The following is an 18,965-nucleotide window of genomic DNA, read 5'->3' as shown; positions in this document are numbered from 1 at the left end:
AAAAAAAAAAAAAAAAAAAAAAAAAAATACACTTAACCTTAATAAAAATATGAAAAATTGGAAGATTTAGTTGCAGAGTGCACTCTAGGTGGTGGCTGGAAATGAATGGTGTGGAGAGGCAGGTCAGAGCTGGGTGAGAGGCTCAGTAAAGAAGGCTGGACCCAATTCATGCCATGGAATGAAGATGTGGATTTTCATTCCTATGTACAATGTAGCCCAACCTTGTATTTGTTTTCCCAACATCATCCTTTCTATGCTGACACTGCTCAGGGGTGCAGCCAAGTGTAGATAAATTTAAGTTTGGTTACCCAATGACAAAACCACAGAGGGAACAGTAATAACATCTGGGACATCTAAGGGGCGATACAGCTATAAATTCAGTGAAGAAAGTCAAAACTGTCACATTATATGAAAGGGATGGTCACTGCCACTGGCTTAAAAGAGAGTTTGTCTCTTCTACTTAACATTAACACAAACGTGTACATTAATTCAATCTGAAAGTATGATTTAATATTTTTAATATCACAATATATTTATTGACATTGATCGACACATGTTAAATGAGTGGTTTTAGAAGTGCCAATGATTTCTAAGAAATGAGCATAGGGCATGAATATGTAATTAAAAATGTGTGGGGTTGCCATGGCAACAACAACAATAACAGAAAGATGTTCCTTTACTGATCCTGACAACTTTAGTGTATATAAGAGGAAGTAGGTTTTACGGATCTCAACCAAAATGTGTAAATATCCCCAACAAAGGTTATAACATGTTTCCTCCCAATTATGGTTCCAAATGTCAATTTAAGCTACTTAAATATTCACAGCATGTTCAAACCCTTGGAAGTGTGGCACTAATAGATTTTTTTGAGGTTGCCATCTTATTTTGGTTTGTTCTTTTGAAAATATATGAAAAGGGTTCATTCTTGAAGATTTGAAAATTCCAGTTAAACATTGGCTATGAAAATTCCTTAAGGAATGAGGACTCCATGGATTTCTAGTTGAAGACATGTTCCCATACCTAACACATAACTAACTTTTTGAGAGAAGCGCTTCTGTTTAGGGGCAAAAAAGAGCTCTCTGCTGGGACAGAGAAGACCCACAATCTAGTCAAATCCTTTGCTTCCGGGGCAAAGGTTATTCTCTCCACGTCTAGCTTGAGTTTTGGCTTTCATGGAGAAGCTACGTTGAGAAAACAGATCTTAACGTTCAGAGCCCCTGCTGATTGTTAATCTCTGATCCACACTCCCAAGAGAACTCCCATCAGAATAAGTCACTTCTCAGACCTTGGAAAGATATGCATTGGGCTAAGAAGTGAGGGGAACGGGCTCTCATTATTAAACACCACCATGTGCAGGCATCTTATTTGCCTTCCTTTACATAATCTTCAACATCCCACCAGATAGGTATTTTAACACTCATGTTTCAGAAGAGGAAACGGAGGCATAAGCTCATAGCCTTGTGCCTAGGTCAAGGGTGGTGATTCGAACCCAGGTTACCATCCTTCTGCAGTATCATTTTTCTAAAATTGTCACATGACTTCAATGGAATGTTTCTCTCTCTCCGAAATTTTCTGTAGTTCACCCTGATTTGGTCACAAAAGCATCCTATGAAAGATCTTTGGGCATTTAACTAGAAGCAAATGCTCTGTTCCCAACATGGGCAACAGTATGGTCAAGGCAGAGAGATAGAAGTGCTTGGCCTGGAGCTGGCAAATTCCCTTGGAGGGAGGGAGGAATAGCTGATGCCCCTGGGAGGAACTCCACCCAAAGGCAGACTGCCCCCAGGGTATCTGACCACACTGCGAGGGAGAGGCATTTGCTGCTGCCCACAGACATCTGGCTTCATAGCACTTCTCAAGGCCAACATTATTTTTAAAAATGCTATTATTTGAAAGAATCACACCTTCCAACATTTTAAATTCAGAGAAGAGTGAGATGTGTAACTGCCCTGTTCCATCCTTGCTCACCACCTCACTTATGTACTCTCCAGAATGAAGAGAGTGAACTATTGTTCCCTCTAGAACCTGCTTACAATCCATTTATGAGTCTGAATTCTTTCCTGAATGGACTTGAAGAGAAAGCAGAGACTGAAGAAGGAAGGGGTGTTGCCATTAGGAAGCAAAGATCCCCAGAACCTTTCTTTGATCAGGAGGACACTTGGGGGCTGATGTTTCCTTATGGAGAAGAGTGGCTACTTCCAAAGGCCACAATTTTGGTTTTATGGTATCTGCTGCCCAAAATTAATCAGACTCTTTCTAGACATAGCAAGTACGTTTTCAACTCTTAACAAGTGTGATATTCGTTGAGCTCCGGTTACATTCCAGGTACTCTATAGGCTTTTACACGTGTCATTTCACTTCAAGCTCAAGATTGTCCTGTAGCATATCAGCAATACTTCCATGCAGAGATGGGGAAGCTGAAGTGTCAACATGTTATTACTTTACCCAGCCAGTGAACAAGTGGCAGAGCCGGACTCAAGCCCACATGACCTGACTCCAGAGCCTTGAAGCACAACTTTATAGTGTAAGACAATGACCAGGTGCGGTAGCTCATACCTGTAATCCCAACAGTTTGAGAGACCAAGGTGGGAGGATAGCTTGAGGCCAGGAGTTCAAGACTAGCCTAAGCAACAAAGTGAGACCTGTCTCTTGCAAGTTGAAAAAAAAAAATTAGCTGAGTGTGATGGTGCACGCCTGTAGTCCCAGCTACTCAGGAGGCTGAGGTGGGAGGATCACTTGAGCCCAGGAGGTTGAGGCTGCAGCCATGACCATATCACCGTACTCCAGCCTGGGTGACAGAGCAAGATCTTGTCTCAAAAAAAAAAAAAAAAAAATTAAAATAAAATAAAATAAAAGGAATTGGTCCCCAATAGAACATATGTAAAAACATAAGTAAATAAAAATTAAAAAATAAAAAATATATAAGACAAACAAGAATTTTGGGAGGAGAATGAAGGCAGATAAGACAAGGAGGAAGAAATAATCTAATTCATCCTCCCTTTGGACATGATTAAGAGACAATCCCTAAAGAAGAGCAATTGTGTTCCACGGCATATGCACCAAACCCTGTGATAAAAACATTGCGAATGTCATTTGTCACAAACCACTTAATGCTCCTTTCTTCTTCCCTACATTTTGGAGATAATAGTTTTTTTCTCAAATGTTGAGGCTTCTAACCAACAAACAACTTTTGAAAAGCGTGGTTTTGAAGACTTAAAATTGCCTAAAAAGGTACCAGAAATGATCAAGTAAAATAGAATGTCAATGTGTGATGCTGACTGTGGGCCATTTCAGGGTGGGGTCCTCATGTCTTGTTCAGTTTTGCATCTTCAGTATCCCTCACAGTGGGCAAGCTAGGTGATCAATTCTATCTGGTGTCTTCTCTAGTGAGTCCTCAGGAGACAGCACCGCCCCTGCCACAGAGCAGGTGCTCAATAAACTTTTATTGAATGGATTAATTCACTGTTCCATGTTGAATGCATAAATTGTATTGAATAGAAAAAACTCATACAATAAATAGGGCAAATTATGGGTTTTCACTTCTACTCTACACTGTAACTGCACGGTATATATGTACCCCTCCTTTGTTTTGAAAGTGGCGCAAAAGAAATCTAGTTTTAAAACACTTCACAGCAAAGGAGAAAAATATAAGAAGTGGAGACAACAGAGACTTGATGAAAATTCCTAGGAAAAGTAATTTCAAAGATTCAATATAGAAATGATCCCAGGATATCATGGTTTTATTTTCATCAATTGTTTTATTTTGAGAGGAAAAGATTGTTCTTCTAACTTCTATAAACATGCCCCCACCAAAATGGAATGTTTCTTTGTGTGGCTTTGTGACTGTCAGAGAACAAAGAAGGAAATGTGATGAATTTTGACAGAGAATAATAATAATAATGAAATCCCTTTTATTTATTCTTTAGTATCCTCTCTGGAAAAGGGCATCTATACTAAGAATGGCATAAAATGACAAATATAATGACACTGTAATTTTAAAGAGTGCAAAATGTTAAAAACTTGATAACCATTGTAAAACAGCTTCATAATTAAATTTATATTGAAAATGCCATCACGTTTTATCTATATATTAAAGATATGAAATCAATTTTTGAAGTATTTAGAAAAAATTCACATATATATTTGTTTCACCTGATACGCACAGTTGTGCTATTTTGCTTTTACATTGCATGAAGTATTTCATTATATAAGCTAATTTCATATATTGTTAAACTAAAAGCTTTACATTATTTTTATGTTCACTTGCTAAATGTTCAGACACAGCCACATTAAAACAAACCATTTCAGCTTTCAGCCATCTATTTTTAAATTTTAAGTCATTTTTTTTTTCTAGGCTGCAAAAGTGTATTACCAAATAAACTGACACGACATCTCAGCAACTAACATAAACGTGCAATTTTAATGCCTTCTAATCACACAAATCAATATGAGATTTTTGTACTTGTGCATGACCTTCTTCAAATTATCCCCCCATTTTGGCTGAATCAGAACGAGTGTGGGCTATTTGATAAAAAACCCTAAGTGTGTGAAATAAGAGCCCTCGCTTCTTCTGCCAGACTCCTCTTGACAGAAAGATGATGGAAGCATCGCATCCCTGGGAGAGTAAATGCAAACTGACAAGAGATGAGCCTTTAGATGTTGAATATAATCTTGAATTGTGCTTGAAGTGTCTTATTATCTTGTCTTTTGATGTCTGAAGGGGTGGCTCATTGTTAGAAAAAGGAAAACCCTCGCGCATCTTTGCCATCTTTAAAAATTGTTTGGCCTTTAACAACTGCTTTTCCAACTAATGTCCATTTCTCCTGACAATAAATATGGCAGGTCGTCGGCAAGTGACAAACAATTTACTTTACATGCCACACTTTTATGGGTTTTGAGAGCTCATGTGGAAGTATTTTAAAAAGCCCATAGAAATTAGCAGTGTTACAAATGTTAAGAGGACTGAGATCTCCATGCAGATCCTGATGTGAAGTTACTCATCGTGGTTATTTCCTGCTGTTTCTGGTTCTATATCTCACTGGTGCCAGATGCAAAATTCAAGTTCTTTATTTATCATTGACTAAAAATAGCCAGAGAAAATGAAAGAGCAGCAATCAGTTCCGACAGATTCCATAAAGGAGATGCACAAATACAGATTTCCGACACACACTGCAATATTCAGAAAGGTGTATTTAAAAATGCTTATTTCTAAGTAGGAGATCAAGATCAACAATGGGCTTGCTGCATTTTGCCTTTTATTTTTAAGAATCTTCAGCACGTGTTAATTTTCACCGCCACTTTGGGTACCCCTTACCCTTTGCATCTACCATTTGTTTTGTGGTTTTTGTTTTAACTTAAAAGTTTAATGATGTTCCTGGTCAATAGGATTTCTTAGCAGCTAAATCACAGTCCTGCTAGCTTTCTGTCACCCAGCCAGATTTTGTGAAAGCTTTCAAGATCTTTTCTCAGACCTCCGTCACTCTAAGAATCCATAAGAATTCTCAAAAGGACCATAAACCGTTACAGGGTTCAGGTTATTGCATCATTATAAAAACATATTGATACACTACAGATGACAAGACGAGTAGCCACCATTCTAAGCTACTGCAACCACCTCCATGCCATCAGCAACCTCCAAGGTGACCAGTTCTTTCTTTGTAAGCAGGCAGCTGTAGATATTAATTCCTTTTAAAACATGAGGCATAATTTTTAACACTTTTCTGATGGCCTACAGATTCCAGTTGGCTTATTAGAAAATTACTATGAATACAGGATGCAATTAATGGGAGAAGTAAAGATTCAAACTAGAGCAAAGAAATAGATGAGTCTACCTGAAAATTTGAGCAATTTCTTGGGTAAAGCTTAAGACTAAAACCTGCCTTCATCTTAGGAATCAGAATAAAATGAGCCAATCAACACTTAAAACAGTGACATATGTTCCTCCCAAAAGTTTGTGAAAGTTTTCCCTCATAATCGAGAGGATCCTTGTTCTGGATATTTACGCATTCGTAGATTATAGAACAGTGTATGGATTTAATTAAATGGATCCATTGAAATAGGAGTTTGATGCAATATTTCTTGTATGCTTCTCCTTTTGCAAATAGTATGCGTCCTTTCTGACACATTTCTATCTTGCAATATTTTGGGAAATGAAGTAAGTATATTGAAAAAAATGCCAGTTTTGATGAAGTGCATTTCACTCCCCACATTACTTCCATGTGTATACATTTTTAAATATAGGAACATGTGGGTTTCCATTCGACTTTTTATTCTCCTTTACCCTGGGTCGATTTGAGCAAAAGTCATGTACAATAATTTTCGTGCTTTTAAAACAGCTTCAAATATTTGCATTTTTAAATTATATTAACCCCTTAGCTTCTCTTCTGCTTTGACAGTGATGATTCCCTCCTGTAGGAAGTCACCCTAAGTCATTAATTTTCAAAAATAAATGTTGCCATATTGGTATTAAAAGACAAATAACCACATATGTGGTCATCAAGAACTGCAAAAGGAGATTAATCATACCACATTACTTTAATAGTAAATGTTTAAAATATGATTTCTTTATTATGCACCAATCACACACTCGACCTTGATATCTAGGCACATAGAATCCTTAAAGGAATGTGTAACAAAAATTGTGCTTGATAACTATTGAATAAATGCCTTTGACTTAAAAAAAGAAAAGGATAAATGTTTATATTGTGATATATGTCTATCCCAGAAATAGACAAGTATTTAGGTTCCCAATATTTTAGATCCCAGAGTCTTCCCTAGCTTAGGTAAGTTGGTATGCTTTAAAACTACATATATTTTCTACAAGTCAAGTTGTCCAAAAACCCCAGATTTCTTTACTCAATTAAACTGCACAAATCCTGAGGAATCTTCTTGTCTCTTCTGCTCAGTAAACAGCAGCATCGAAGAAGACACTGGAACTTGGATTCTAGCCCAAGTATAGCTGAAGCAATACTACAATATAATTAGTTTCCCTTTTTTGGTAAGCTATTAATTTTCATACATTTATCAGGGAACTGCTTTTTAAATATACAGGAGAAATGCATTTAAATGTTGGATGGATAGCATGAACTAAAAGAAAGCTTATTATTATAAATGAGACTTTGTTAGTTTTACAATAGAGAAAATACATACATACTACAGATTCAGTAAGACAACTTGAAGCATTGTATGTGTATGAAGAAAATACGGAGAAAAGCAGACCATAGACACACACAAATATTTTATACAGATAGCATTACACTTCTTTCACTGTGCACTCACAGTGCCTAAGAAAGAAAATAGAGGGAAACAAAAATAAAGTATGGAAGTGGTAAGAAAATGGATAAATTTGCATTGCTATTTTAAAACACTGTGTTAATATCAGTCTTTAAATATGAATTCCTTGGCTTTCACAAACTTCTGTCATAATTATGCTTTTATTCTCATTAATAGGATGAAATTAAAGAAATACAAAATATTTGGAAGGTACATCAGTCAATCCCAAGAAACACGAATTATTTTACAGGAAAAGATGAAACACTAAGAAATCTACTTCATGCCAAACAATATATGGCAGGATACACGTATTCATTAAATTGTGAGACTGTTTCATGTGGGCTATCATTGGGACATCATAAGTATCCTAAAAATACCTTCATATTCTACTTCATTCATGAGCTAAACTAACAGGTTTTATTTTGGTTATTTACTAAGAACATTTTTAACCATCTAAGTGAATGCAGATTTCATTATACAGTCCCATTTTCAAATGGTCTTTTGTACAGCAAATCTCTTAAGCATTTAGTTCATGTATAATTATATTACTTAGTTTCTCTAATTATAATCTGATCATTTTTCCTTATATTTTCAAATAATTTTAATGGCAGTGTGGTCCTCCAATAATTAGTCACTTGCTTAGACTATTAGTTATGTTGTTCCAGGTAGCTAATTTTTTAATTTAGAAAAAATCACAATATATTCTTGTTACATATAAGACCTTAAAATAACTTAAGAAGGAAAAACTGTAAGAGAAGTTTGGGCATGGATTTTCTTTTCCATTCTCAAATAAAATATAGACATTCATATAACATACTAGGAAATTTTTTAAAGTAGAAGCTAATTATTAAGAAGCGATCTCAGGGGGTAGGCATCTTGATTAGGTAGTTTAAAAAAAATTACCTTGGAATATTTCTAAAACAAAGTTAATTTCCATTTCTCTGCAAATGACAAACTTTCTTTAGCCTCAAGAGATCCAATGTTATTCTTTCTGACCTCTGCATTCACACTAAAAGGGCTTAATCCATTTTTGATAGCTCATAAAGTGTCACAGCATAGACTAGGAGATGTCTCCAAACAAGTCCACCCTTGTTTCATTTTTATGAAATCTGACTTTGACAATCAGGAGGTGAAAGTTTACATTGAAAAGATTAAGAATCAGATCAACATGTTTAATAATCGACCTCATCAGAAGCCCCCATATTGCCAAAGCACAGATACTCCTTTATGAATAAATATTACTTGAAGGTATTCCCAAAGAAAAGTCCAGTGTTGATAGATTTAGAAGCTCATTCAGAGTCATAGCATGACAAAGTATATGTTCAACTGCAAAATACCATATAAAAAATTAAAACAAATTATGCTCACTTGTTTCTCTCTCAAAGAAAAGACATTTGAAATTTAAAAGATAAACATTTAAAAGTAAGACTGAAATGGCATGAATAAAAGAAAAGCTGAACAAAAACGCCAGCTAAGTACAGAACCCAGGAAGACAACAAACAAGACAATTCCAGGGCCAGGCTGATATTAAAGAGAAACCCATCCGCTGGAGAATGGCAACTGTTACTATGAGCTTTCTCTAGCTACCTCTGCCTTTGGATATTTTTTAAAAATTTATTAACCTGACAGCAGGAAACTTTATACAGATTGCCCCCTGACAGGGTGCCAGTTTGGTATAAACACTTTGCTATCTTTTTCTTTAGCATAAAAAATCAAGAAACATGTTAAGTGGAGCCAGGTGCATATTTGGGCAAATGTGCCTGCTTCTCCGATTGCCTCTGCATTCCCAGGGAAGGCCTGAATAATCAGGGCAGCCCAATAGCAGAACTGAACCTTCTACCCTTCCTCTTCACATTTACTTTCTTTTTAATGTGTGAATGTCTGATGTATTATTAATCCCCAAATATAAACCAGCAAGGTCGTCAATCAAAGAAAGTGCCAATTCTCTCACAAATTAACTGTTGACTGTCTCATAACAAACAAGGTCCACTTGAAACGGTCAAGTGAAATCTCAACGTTGAAGTGGGAGAAAAACGTATTTGGTCAATTCTTGAGAACGGGAATGCTAGCTGTATAATTAAAGCAGGTAATTAAGAGCGAAAGCAATCTTCTTAAGGGCTGAGCCTTGGGAGCTTGAATCTGGAATGCACCTCTATTTATTAATTATGACATAAACTGGGCTGGGTGAACTACAAAAACACTGTAATGCCATGTAACCTTTAAGTCAGAAACATCCAAGACATTCAAGAGATGAAAATGGGATCATTTAAAGGAGTGATGATGCACAGATTAATCTCATTTCTAATACCTTATTTCCTGTTGTTTTTAGGACAATTTAATGACAACAACAAAATATAAGAATCACAGCAATCAAAATAAAAGGGGAGAAAAAAGTCAAACTGTATCAGTATTTTGACTTGCTAATGTGCTACCATGGAGTATCCTTGGACACTGCAATATTGAACTTCCTGCTTTAAACAGAGGTCTGACCTGAGCACCCCAGGCATAGCGAAGAGCTAGCAAAGACAGGCAAGAGGAAGGTTCCCACTGACGATTCTGGCACATATTGTGCACTGTCCCCCACTGAAGTTCACTTAGAAATGAGCAGCTCCACAGAAAATATGGTGAAAATTTGAACACCAGTGCCTCTCTATATGGATTTATTTTATTTCAAAGCTTACACATTCATGTTATTTAAAGTGGATTTATTTATCAATGGAGCATTACAGTGTTTTTCTGGGAGGAAAATCTAAACTAAAATTGCCCAAATGCACACAGCCTCTCACTGATTTTTTAAAAAAATACCCCTGTGCATTAGACTTTCTTAAATGTAAGAAGTGTATCCAAATATGCATTTTTTTTTCACTCAAGTATGCAGCAGCATGACAAGAGCTTGTTTGACTATTAAACCATAACTGATTTTTGACAAATACCTTGTGCATCTCACTTACTTCCACAAATACAGGTTTCTACAGATTTCTTTTAAATAACTGTTTTTGCATAAATCTATTACTCAAATTATTTAGTTGATTTAAAAAATATACTTTTAATATTTCTTTAGCGAAACTTTCTTTGGTGAAAAGGGGTATAAATTTTCAATTGATATAATATAGAAACTTCTAAAAATATAGAAGCATGATACATATTTTAAATACATCTATTTCTCTAGGGAATTTACCTCATCACCTCCTAACTAAATCCCTCTTGGGTTTAAGCTCTTGGTACTGATTACTGGCTCCAGAATAGTTAATCAGAATATTATAAATACCCAAGGTACTGAAGCCTGGAGAGAGACGTTTAAACAAAGTAATGAAGACAGTGATCCCATAATGAAGGCCTCCACTGATACACGGGCGCAAGGCAGCATCACCCCCAAGTGCAGTCCCCATAATGCCCTGCAATGACCTCCACGCTGACCTGCAGAGACCACTGTCTCAAGGGGTGACAGACAATTTAGTCCTTTATCCTTTTGTCATTGAAAGCGACTCCACTGCCATAAATTCTAATCAAGTCAAACTGGATGGCAATTTGAAAGAAAAAAATCTTATAATGCATGTTTCTGTGAGAAAGATCACAGAAAGGAAAAGAAATACACAATATAGTACATTCTAGAGCATGGAGGAATCCCTGAGCCAACTTTAAGGCCTTTTCCAACAGCTCACAGATAAATGGCATTGAAAATACCCACTCTTAAAAGTATCATTGCATGCAATTTCTTTTATCCTAGAAAAGCACAATATCAGAAGAGAAAATCAACCACAAACTTTTTACTTTGGATGCAATGCTTATACAAGGTTTTGTAGTTCCATCTCAGCTCAAGACTCTTAACTGTGTGCCCAATTCATGCACAGTGTAGTACAACTGAGAAGCCAGCCACTGAGACTAACGCAGCCACCCAAGATAGCTGGGACTTAAAGGAAAGAAATCATGAGGTTTAACTTCAAACAATAAACATTTTCCCAGGAGAAACACTGTTAATAAATCATCTTTCAAATCTCAAATATACAGGGGAGAAAATATTTAGGGCATGTTTTATGAGATCTCACTTCTTCGGCTGAGAGTGCATGGGAAAACTTTAGTGTACATATTTTTTCCAAGGATATATATTACTTTTATCCTTTCCGCCGTCATTTTCCCTACCAAGTTGTTGATGCTACCATTTGAATTTTAGCATCCAACTTGACTGAATGTGGAACACTGAATTCTTGATGGGCATAACTAAAAGTGAAGCACCACATTGACACGAGTACTATAAATGTCACTAGAGAAACACAGCAACCTCTTCCCTTTAAGATGGTTTGCCAAAGGCCAGTTTTGAGAATAGTTTCCAATATGTACATCACTTGTCACATATTAAATGACTGGCTCTATGTAGCATCACTCATCTGATCACACAGCTAAAGCCCTGTGAGACACAGCTCCAGATTCTCTGATAATCCCCCACCCCCAACCACATGCAAACCTGTTTTCCTCTATACTGTTTCTTACGGCTCAGAGCTTAGCATAATACAGTCATGAACTGAAAAAGGAGATAGTTATCCTACAGGCTTTAGAAGAATAAATAATGCACCACTTAATGATATCACAGAGAACTACCTAACCACATGTTTCTCAATGAAATGTGGATTCATCTCTCCTAAGTGTACTTTAGTTTCCATGGCTGTTCAAGTTAAGCAAAACGTTACCACTGATGTAATTACTTTATAAAACACAAGGGCCCTTTTCTGAACTTTCTACTTAGGCTGGCATATGGCTTCTCCTTTCTCCTTCTGGTATTCTGAGTTGCTCAGAGCACTGAAACATTCTGCACAGTATGTTTCCCTTTGGATGCTGTTAAGTGCAGAGGTGCAATTTAAGGAGAGGCATAAAAGGCCCAGTGGTTCCTGGAATTTCCTTTGTTTATCCATAGAGGGCATCAGTATTAGCCTTTCTCCTGCAGTTTTGGGCTGAAGGTACCATACTGTGAGGGAAACAGACTTGTCCTCTGGACTGCTAATTTGAACAGTACACAGATGGGGGAAGAGGCTTCAAAGAAATCCATTTATAGTGAAATTTCAGGTACAATAAAAAAAACCTGAGCTCTGCTTGTCTCCTGTTGTTGGTTAATGCCTCTCCATGAAACTAAACATATCAAGATGCACATGATTTGTCATAATCTTGCCATCTCATTAGAGAAGCCCAATTTTCAATACTATAGTGTATATAGAGAAGAATGACAGTTTGAGAGAGAGAGTGAGTATATTAGAAAATGATTGTTTAGATAAAAACACAGATGCTGTCAACTATTCAGGAAGAACACAATTCTTCATTACCAAGTAGAGGGTATAATCAAGACTACATCTAAAAACAAAAAACAGACTTGAACATATGCATATCAAAGAAAATCATGGTTCCTTAAATTGTGCTGCCAAAGTTGCTAAAAATTCTGGGACAGAATTATTCTGGAAAGTTTTAGTCAGTTACGTAAACTTGAATTGCTACGGCCAAGTCCTGGTAATATTAAAAAGTAAGAGCATAACAGGCCCCTGCGAAGGAAAGCTTATGAGACTGTTAGGGTGCTTCCTCCTGATCCTTTCTATTCTTTCTTTCCCATATTGTCTCGAATTTTTTCTCAAGTTCTCAAAACTGTTAATCTACTGATTTCTTCTTGACCTAATTGGAAACTGGGAAATACTCGCATTGTGTTTGAAAAACAGTCTAGAGACCAAAGACAATTGAGTGAATTCAAAAGGAATGTAAGATGTAGATTTTGCTGTGTTCTCTCACACAAACTCAGAAGTTGAGAATTTCAAACTGAAAAGCGGATTCCTTCTAAAATCCACTATGATTTTAACATTAAACTACGAATTCTTAGTAAATGGCACCTCACAAAAATATTACTTTGGAATTAAACTTTTAATTCAAATCTCTTTGACCCTCTGGGAATTTTTGAAGCTTTTTTCTCTACACATGCAAATCAGTAAGACATAGCATAACAAATCTATAACAGTGTTCAACACTGGGACCCCTAAACAAATGAAAAAATCAATCGCCCCTCTTTTGGATTACTTGAAAGAAAACGAGTTGGAGCTCCAAGCTCAAGTCTACAAAATCCATTTACTTTTATTTTAAATGCATGCAAAGTTTGGGAACAAAAACGTATTATCTGTAGCTTGTTGAACTCAAATTGATTACTTTTTAAAAGTCAAAGTGCTTACTTAGCATACTCAACATCAGAGGGGTATGGGCATGGCTTTTACCTTTCTGTAATTTATCATTTTATCTGACTTTTCTCACTACCCTCGTACAATTGAAGTGAAGGTTTTAGTGCATAATTCTTCCTATATGGATAAAATTTACACTGTAAAATATTTCTTTAGGGTGAAAATGCTAAAACCCGAAAGCACGGGCTTGGAAATTCATGTCAGAGATGGCATTGCTGCTTTTCAAAGAAGGGGTGATACCAAAGAATTTCTTGCAATTGGAATCTAGTATATTGTTAAGCATAAAACAGTATTGTACCAAGAGAAAATCTGAAAAGCAGAGTTTCTCTGTGACATTGTTCTAATGTTTGATTGAGTAAGCATTTAAAATTAAGGAAAAGCTTGTCTTTTGAAGCAAGCTAGCCTAGAGTTGCCAAACACTCAAGGCAGCTTGCTTTCTGTCTGTTAAAATAAATAAATAAATAAAGCCTGTGTTTTAAGCCGAATTGCTGATTTTCTTAACAAAGTAGTAGTCTATGTCATGATTTTTTTTTTTTTTTTTGAAGTTCAGGTGCTTGACTGTTTCTTACCCGAGACCAAGCAGTACTCTGCCTGATATATATATGTCAGGTTAGTAGTTATACTTATGTCTATGTGTGTGTGCACACACATGCACTTGAAAATAATTAAAAGCGAATGTTTCAGGAGCAATTGTTCTGAAAACCTAACGTCACTCTGAACCCTAAAGTGCTTCTCCAGCAGAGACATCCATTAACATCTATCACTCAGGCATGCGCCTCAACAACCCACTCCCCTTTCTGATTAGAGATCACAGTTGCATGAGTTGGCTTACAGAGTGTCATCTGTTTGAATGACAGATGTCTTTGCTGGAGTGGCACTCTGCTTGTTCTTGTTTTGTTTATGAAATAACAAAGATTCTTAAAAGGTCCTGGGCTGCCTCTACTTTTAGTTATGAGGCTATGAACACAATGTTGAAAAGGAGCGGGGTAGAGGAGGGAATCAGAGAACCAGTTTTCTTTCCTCATCACCTTTTTTAAAGGAGAAATATTCATTCTGATTGTGATGACACATGTTATTTCTTAGAGCAATTCCCGTGGCCACCTTTGTTTACCTGGCATAGCAAGACTTGTATTGATATTTTTCAGTTCTCCTCTCCCATCTTTAGACGACAGATAATGTCTTTACTCACCTTACCCTTAACAAAAGGCTGTGAAGCAACCTGAAACCGAGTCGATATTTACTCAATAAATGTTAACCAATTCTCACAATGGAACCCATTTCCTGATCATTATTACCACTTTCTATTTTTTTCCAAATAATTTCCAGCCCGGGGACTGTAGCAATATTTGACAAGTCAAAATGGGCAGTGAATAAGTTCCTTGTTGGTAAAAGTTTGGAGGACATCCTCCTAGCTGGCTGGAATCAGCTTTGGTGGCTTAGCACCTCTAAGATGCTCCTTTTTAGTACTTACGAGAAAACTGAATGAACAACAGAAAAAAAGGGGGGGTTGGGGGGGTTGGATTGCTCTTCCGGACAACATGGTAGTACTGAAATGAAATACCTAGACAGACTTACCGAAGAGCTTGCTGGGAGTGTCCTCGCTGTCATTTGATTCCACAGGCGCAAGCAGGGGCTCATTCAGCTCGCTGTCTGAAGTAGCAGCCTTGTCCTCACCTCTCAACTCCGCATTCATTTCACTCCGCACTGACAGCAAGGGCTTACTGACTTGTCCAGCTATCATTGGATCCTAGGATGGGCGAAAAGAGTGAAGGGGAGGAAAAAAAAAGTGGCAGCTTTAGAGTGCGTGTCCTCTCTCTCCCTCTCCCTCTCTCTTCTCTCTCTCTCTTCCACACACACTCTCCCTCTCTCCTCTCTTATCTCTGGCTGCTCCCGCTGTTATTGCTGGCTGCAGTCAAGTGAAGAGCTATTACAGATCCGATGAGTTCTCCATTACTCCCCACCCTATTAAAGCTCAACTAGCATGTGAGAGATTCAGGAGGCTTTGGAGGAAAAAAAAAAAAAAAAAAAAAACTTATTTGAAAGCAACCTAACCAACACAGCTTTAATTGTGGGATATGCTTTTGTGCGAATGGTTTTACACCTTGTTCTGTCTTTAATGCAGTAAGAAAAAAGAAAGTGCTGGGCTTGTACTTCAGCAACATACTAAAAAGGAAGAGCACCCTATGGAGGAACCACGGGCTATTTTAAGAAGCCTTCTCCCCGGGGGAGAAGCAATTAAACCCTATCCCAAGAGCAGAGAAAAAAGATAGGGAGAAAAGAGACCTCAAAAGGCTTTCAATGGAATAAAAGATATTTCTTATGTAAATTCTATAAGCACCCTTAGAAGTTGGCTTCACTGGTCCCAGATTGGGAACCGGAGCTGACCCCAAATCAAATGAACATTTTAAAGCAAATAATACACAACACAATACACGAAAATTGATTTAAATTTTTTTTAAGGAATTGGGAAAATACTTACAAACTGTGTTCAATAATTCGGATACCTAGAGCATCACACACCCAGAGCATTAAAGAAAAGAAAACAAAATCGCCTTCAGAAAAGACAAACTTTTCCCCTAATTATTTAGATCTGCTTTATCTTCAGCTCATTTAGGAGGGCATTTTAGGATCAGAAATATTTTCCAAGTGTAGTCTTTTATTCCATTTGCAAACTGAGACGCATAATATTGTTTTGGCACAATATCAGATGCAGAAGGAAAGGAAGAGCAAGAAGTGCCCTTTTTGCGAGATCTGGGAGCTATTTATTGCCAAGTTCATGCCTAAATGGTTCCTGAGCAGGAAACAGGTGACCAGCACAGAAGCAGGTGGGGCGGCATGCTCCTGGGTCCCACCATTGCATTGGTTGCGGTATGCCTGTGTGTGTGTGTGTGTGTGTGTGTGTGTGTGTGTTTTTAATGTATTCATGCCTGAAAAGTGAATTTGATATGACACATGATAATCTATGAAAATGTTAATCAATACAAATAGTTTAAGCTGTCATCAAATGCACTTCTTTAGTCAATACTCATACCATTGAAAACAATGTCACTGTCACCAGGGCTTAATTTGCACAGCACTTAAATATTGGACTCTGTGCATCAATGCACTTCTTCTTCAAATACTGTAGGTAAACACATTTTCTCCCTATTTAAGGCTGAAGCACTCAGCACGCATTTAGCTGAGTCGAATCCTCCCTTTTGAATACCTTGATAGGTCCACTGGAGGGCAAAATTAATACTTAATTGAATCTCACAGTCATCAAAATAATCAATACTTTTTTATTATTTATTCTTTACAGTCTGTTGACTGTTTCAAACCTCTGAGGGAATGGTGGAAAGGATTCATGGCTTTGAAACACTGTCATTTAACAAGGTAATTTTCAGTGGGGCATTAGGGGTTGTGAAACATATAATAAAACAAAAATGGTGGCTTATAATAGGAAGAAAGAAAAGAATTATATTTCTGCCATCTAACAAAACAGGATAAATAAAAAAGCAAGTGCAGAGAAAGAGAGAGAGCGAGAAAGGAGGGGGACGAGGGAAAGAGAAAGACTGGCTTTTGAAGGGTTTTATCATATCAAGAGCAGAGCCGAGCTTTCATAATGCTGACATTTCTCATCCTGACAATCCTAAACAAGTGGAAAGGATGAGATCGCAGATATCATCTTTCATCACATTCCCCAGCTTAAGAACCAACATGACAGCTCCTCTCCCCTTTACACTGTTAATTACTAAATAAAATACTACTCTCTGTCAGCACCAGATTATTGCAGATAGCAACCACAAACATTTCTCCATTGTTTTCCCCCCTCAGAAATGGTGATACCTACCTTGAACTCCTTAGAAAAGAAATTAGACTTGTCTCACCATATTGTAAATATTTGAAATATAATCAATGTAATCAATGCAGTCGATTCACAGTATCATCAACTTGAATTTGCTAGTGATAGATTTGCATTTTGTTTACTGGTTCTTGTTGCCGGGATTTGGAGCTCTTGAAACTTGGGGGAGATGGGGGAGGCAGGCAGAAGGGAAAAGAGACACACAATTCTCAAAATTTCCCCAGACCTCTTTCCTAAATATCTAAGAAAGCATGCCTGTTCGAGTTTTGATTCAGTTGGTGGATGGGTGGGTGGGTAGGGAAAGAAACAACGCTCGTTGGTTGACCTCGTGGCGTTTCTAAGTATACTTGTCATGTGATGTCAAGATCCCAGGTTTACATTCTAATCCACTCTTTTTACTTTATAAAAGGTTGAATCCTCAGTCTCTCTAATCTAAAGGAAGGGGTGTGACCTGTACCTTTGAGATACCCAGTCTCTGTTGCTGTACTGTTCATCTGAGCATTTTTTAAGGTAACGTTAATGATAAACTTATGTTGAGAATAGCAGTCTTATGATAAGTCAGACATGATTATTAATGTGCCAGTGAATATCTGGGTAAACTTAAGAAAGAATATTCTACTCTTGCTTTATTTGTGAAGGGTCAAACTGAATCCCGAACCACACTGATGAGCTGAAATGCAGCTGCTGAGTTCAAGTGCACTTAAATCTTTAAGATGTTCCGTCTGGCTGATGTGTGCAAAACATGCACTGGCAGATGGTATATGTTCACTGACCATTAGCTCTTCTTCCTTAAATTACTTTTATGTACCTCATACCTGGCTAGGTTCCCAACTAGTGCCTCTCACTGACTTGAGCTTCGAAAATCCAAGAGTTTGTCATTCAAGTACTCATTTGAATTTTTTTGTGTTACAAAAACTTTACGTTTTCCATGATGCAGCCCATATATATATATACACACACACACATACATACATGACATGGTTAAACAGCAAACCTCCAGTGAGGCAGAGAGCAGACAGCTTTTAATCACAGCTGCAGCCACTGGGGGGTCCATTTGAAAATGTGTCACAAGCAGTAACCAGTGAGTACAGACTTATAAGTGATGGGGGAGTGCCTCTTTCAAGTAGCACTCGGCTTGGAAGTCATTCTCTCTCTGCCAAGAGCCATAGCAGTCTGTGAAATCCTTTCTGTTGGAGTAAAGAGAGGATTTTCCAACATGCACCTATGTAGGTGCTTGTAGAAATGTAACAGACCTGCAACTTCAACCTGTACAAGGATCTCTGCAGCGGTAAACAGGAACAGAAAGAGCTAGTGCAGGTGAGAAGTAAAATAGAGCTGATGAAGACTTCTTACTTGAAACTCTGAAATTGTTACTATCACAGTAGAAGACGTTGAGACTTCTTTGCAATTTGTTTATCATCCCTGACAGAAGAAAGTGACTGGTCCACCGTGGAAGAGCATTGTATGTGTGCAAGAATAGGACGTGGCATGTGCCAATACAGGACACTCACAGGGGCCATCAGAGACCCAAGAACCAGATGGGTAAAAAAGGAGAAGCAGGAGAGGTAGTTTCTATTAGCAAAATCACAATAAAAATTTTCATCATGTCCTACAAGGAGAGGACTGCAATCACCATCAGAAACTACACA

General features: G+C 37.3%; 1 protein-coding gene across 2 annotated transcripts in view; it reads right to left on the bottom strand.

Annotated features, from left to right (window-relative positions):
- The window catches only part of POU6F2 (POU class 6 homeobox 2), a 500,263-nt gene that overhangs the window by 379,965 nt on the left and 101,333 nt on the right, over positions 1–18,965 (bottom strand). For both annotated transcript variants that reach the window (XM_017867376.1, XM_017867377.1), the window contains exon 3: positions 15,051–15,222. In XM_017867376.1, the coding sequence (XP_017722865.1) occupies positions 15,051–15,222 (172 nt within the window). The remainder of the gene's footprint in view (positions 1–15,050; positions 15,223–18,965) is intronic.

Source organism: Rhinopithecus bieti, unplaced genomic scaffold, assembly GCF_001698545.2.
Source record: "Rhinopithecus bieti isolate Rb0 unplaced genomic scaffold, ASM169854v2 scaffold_2439, whole genome shotgun sequence".
Lineage (NCBI taxonomy): Eukaryota > Metazoa > Chordata > Mammalia > Primates > Cercopithecidae > Rhinopithecus > Rhinopithecus bieti.
Note: the sequence above shows the minus strand (reverse complement) of the source record. Positions and strands in the feature narration are given on the sequence as shown.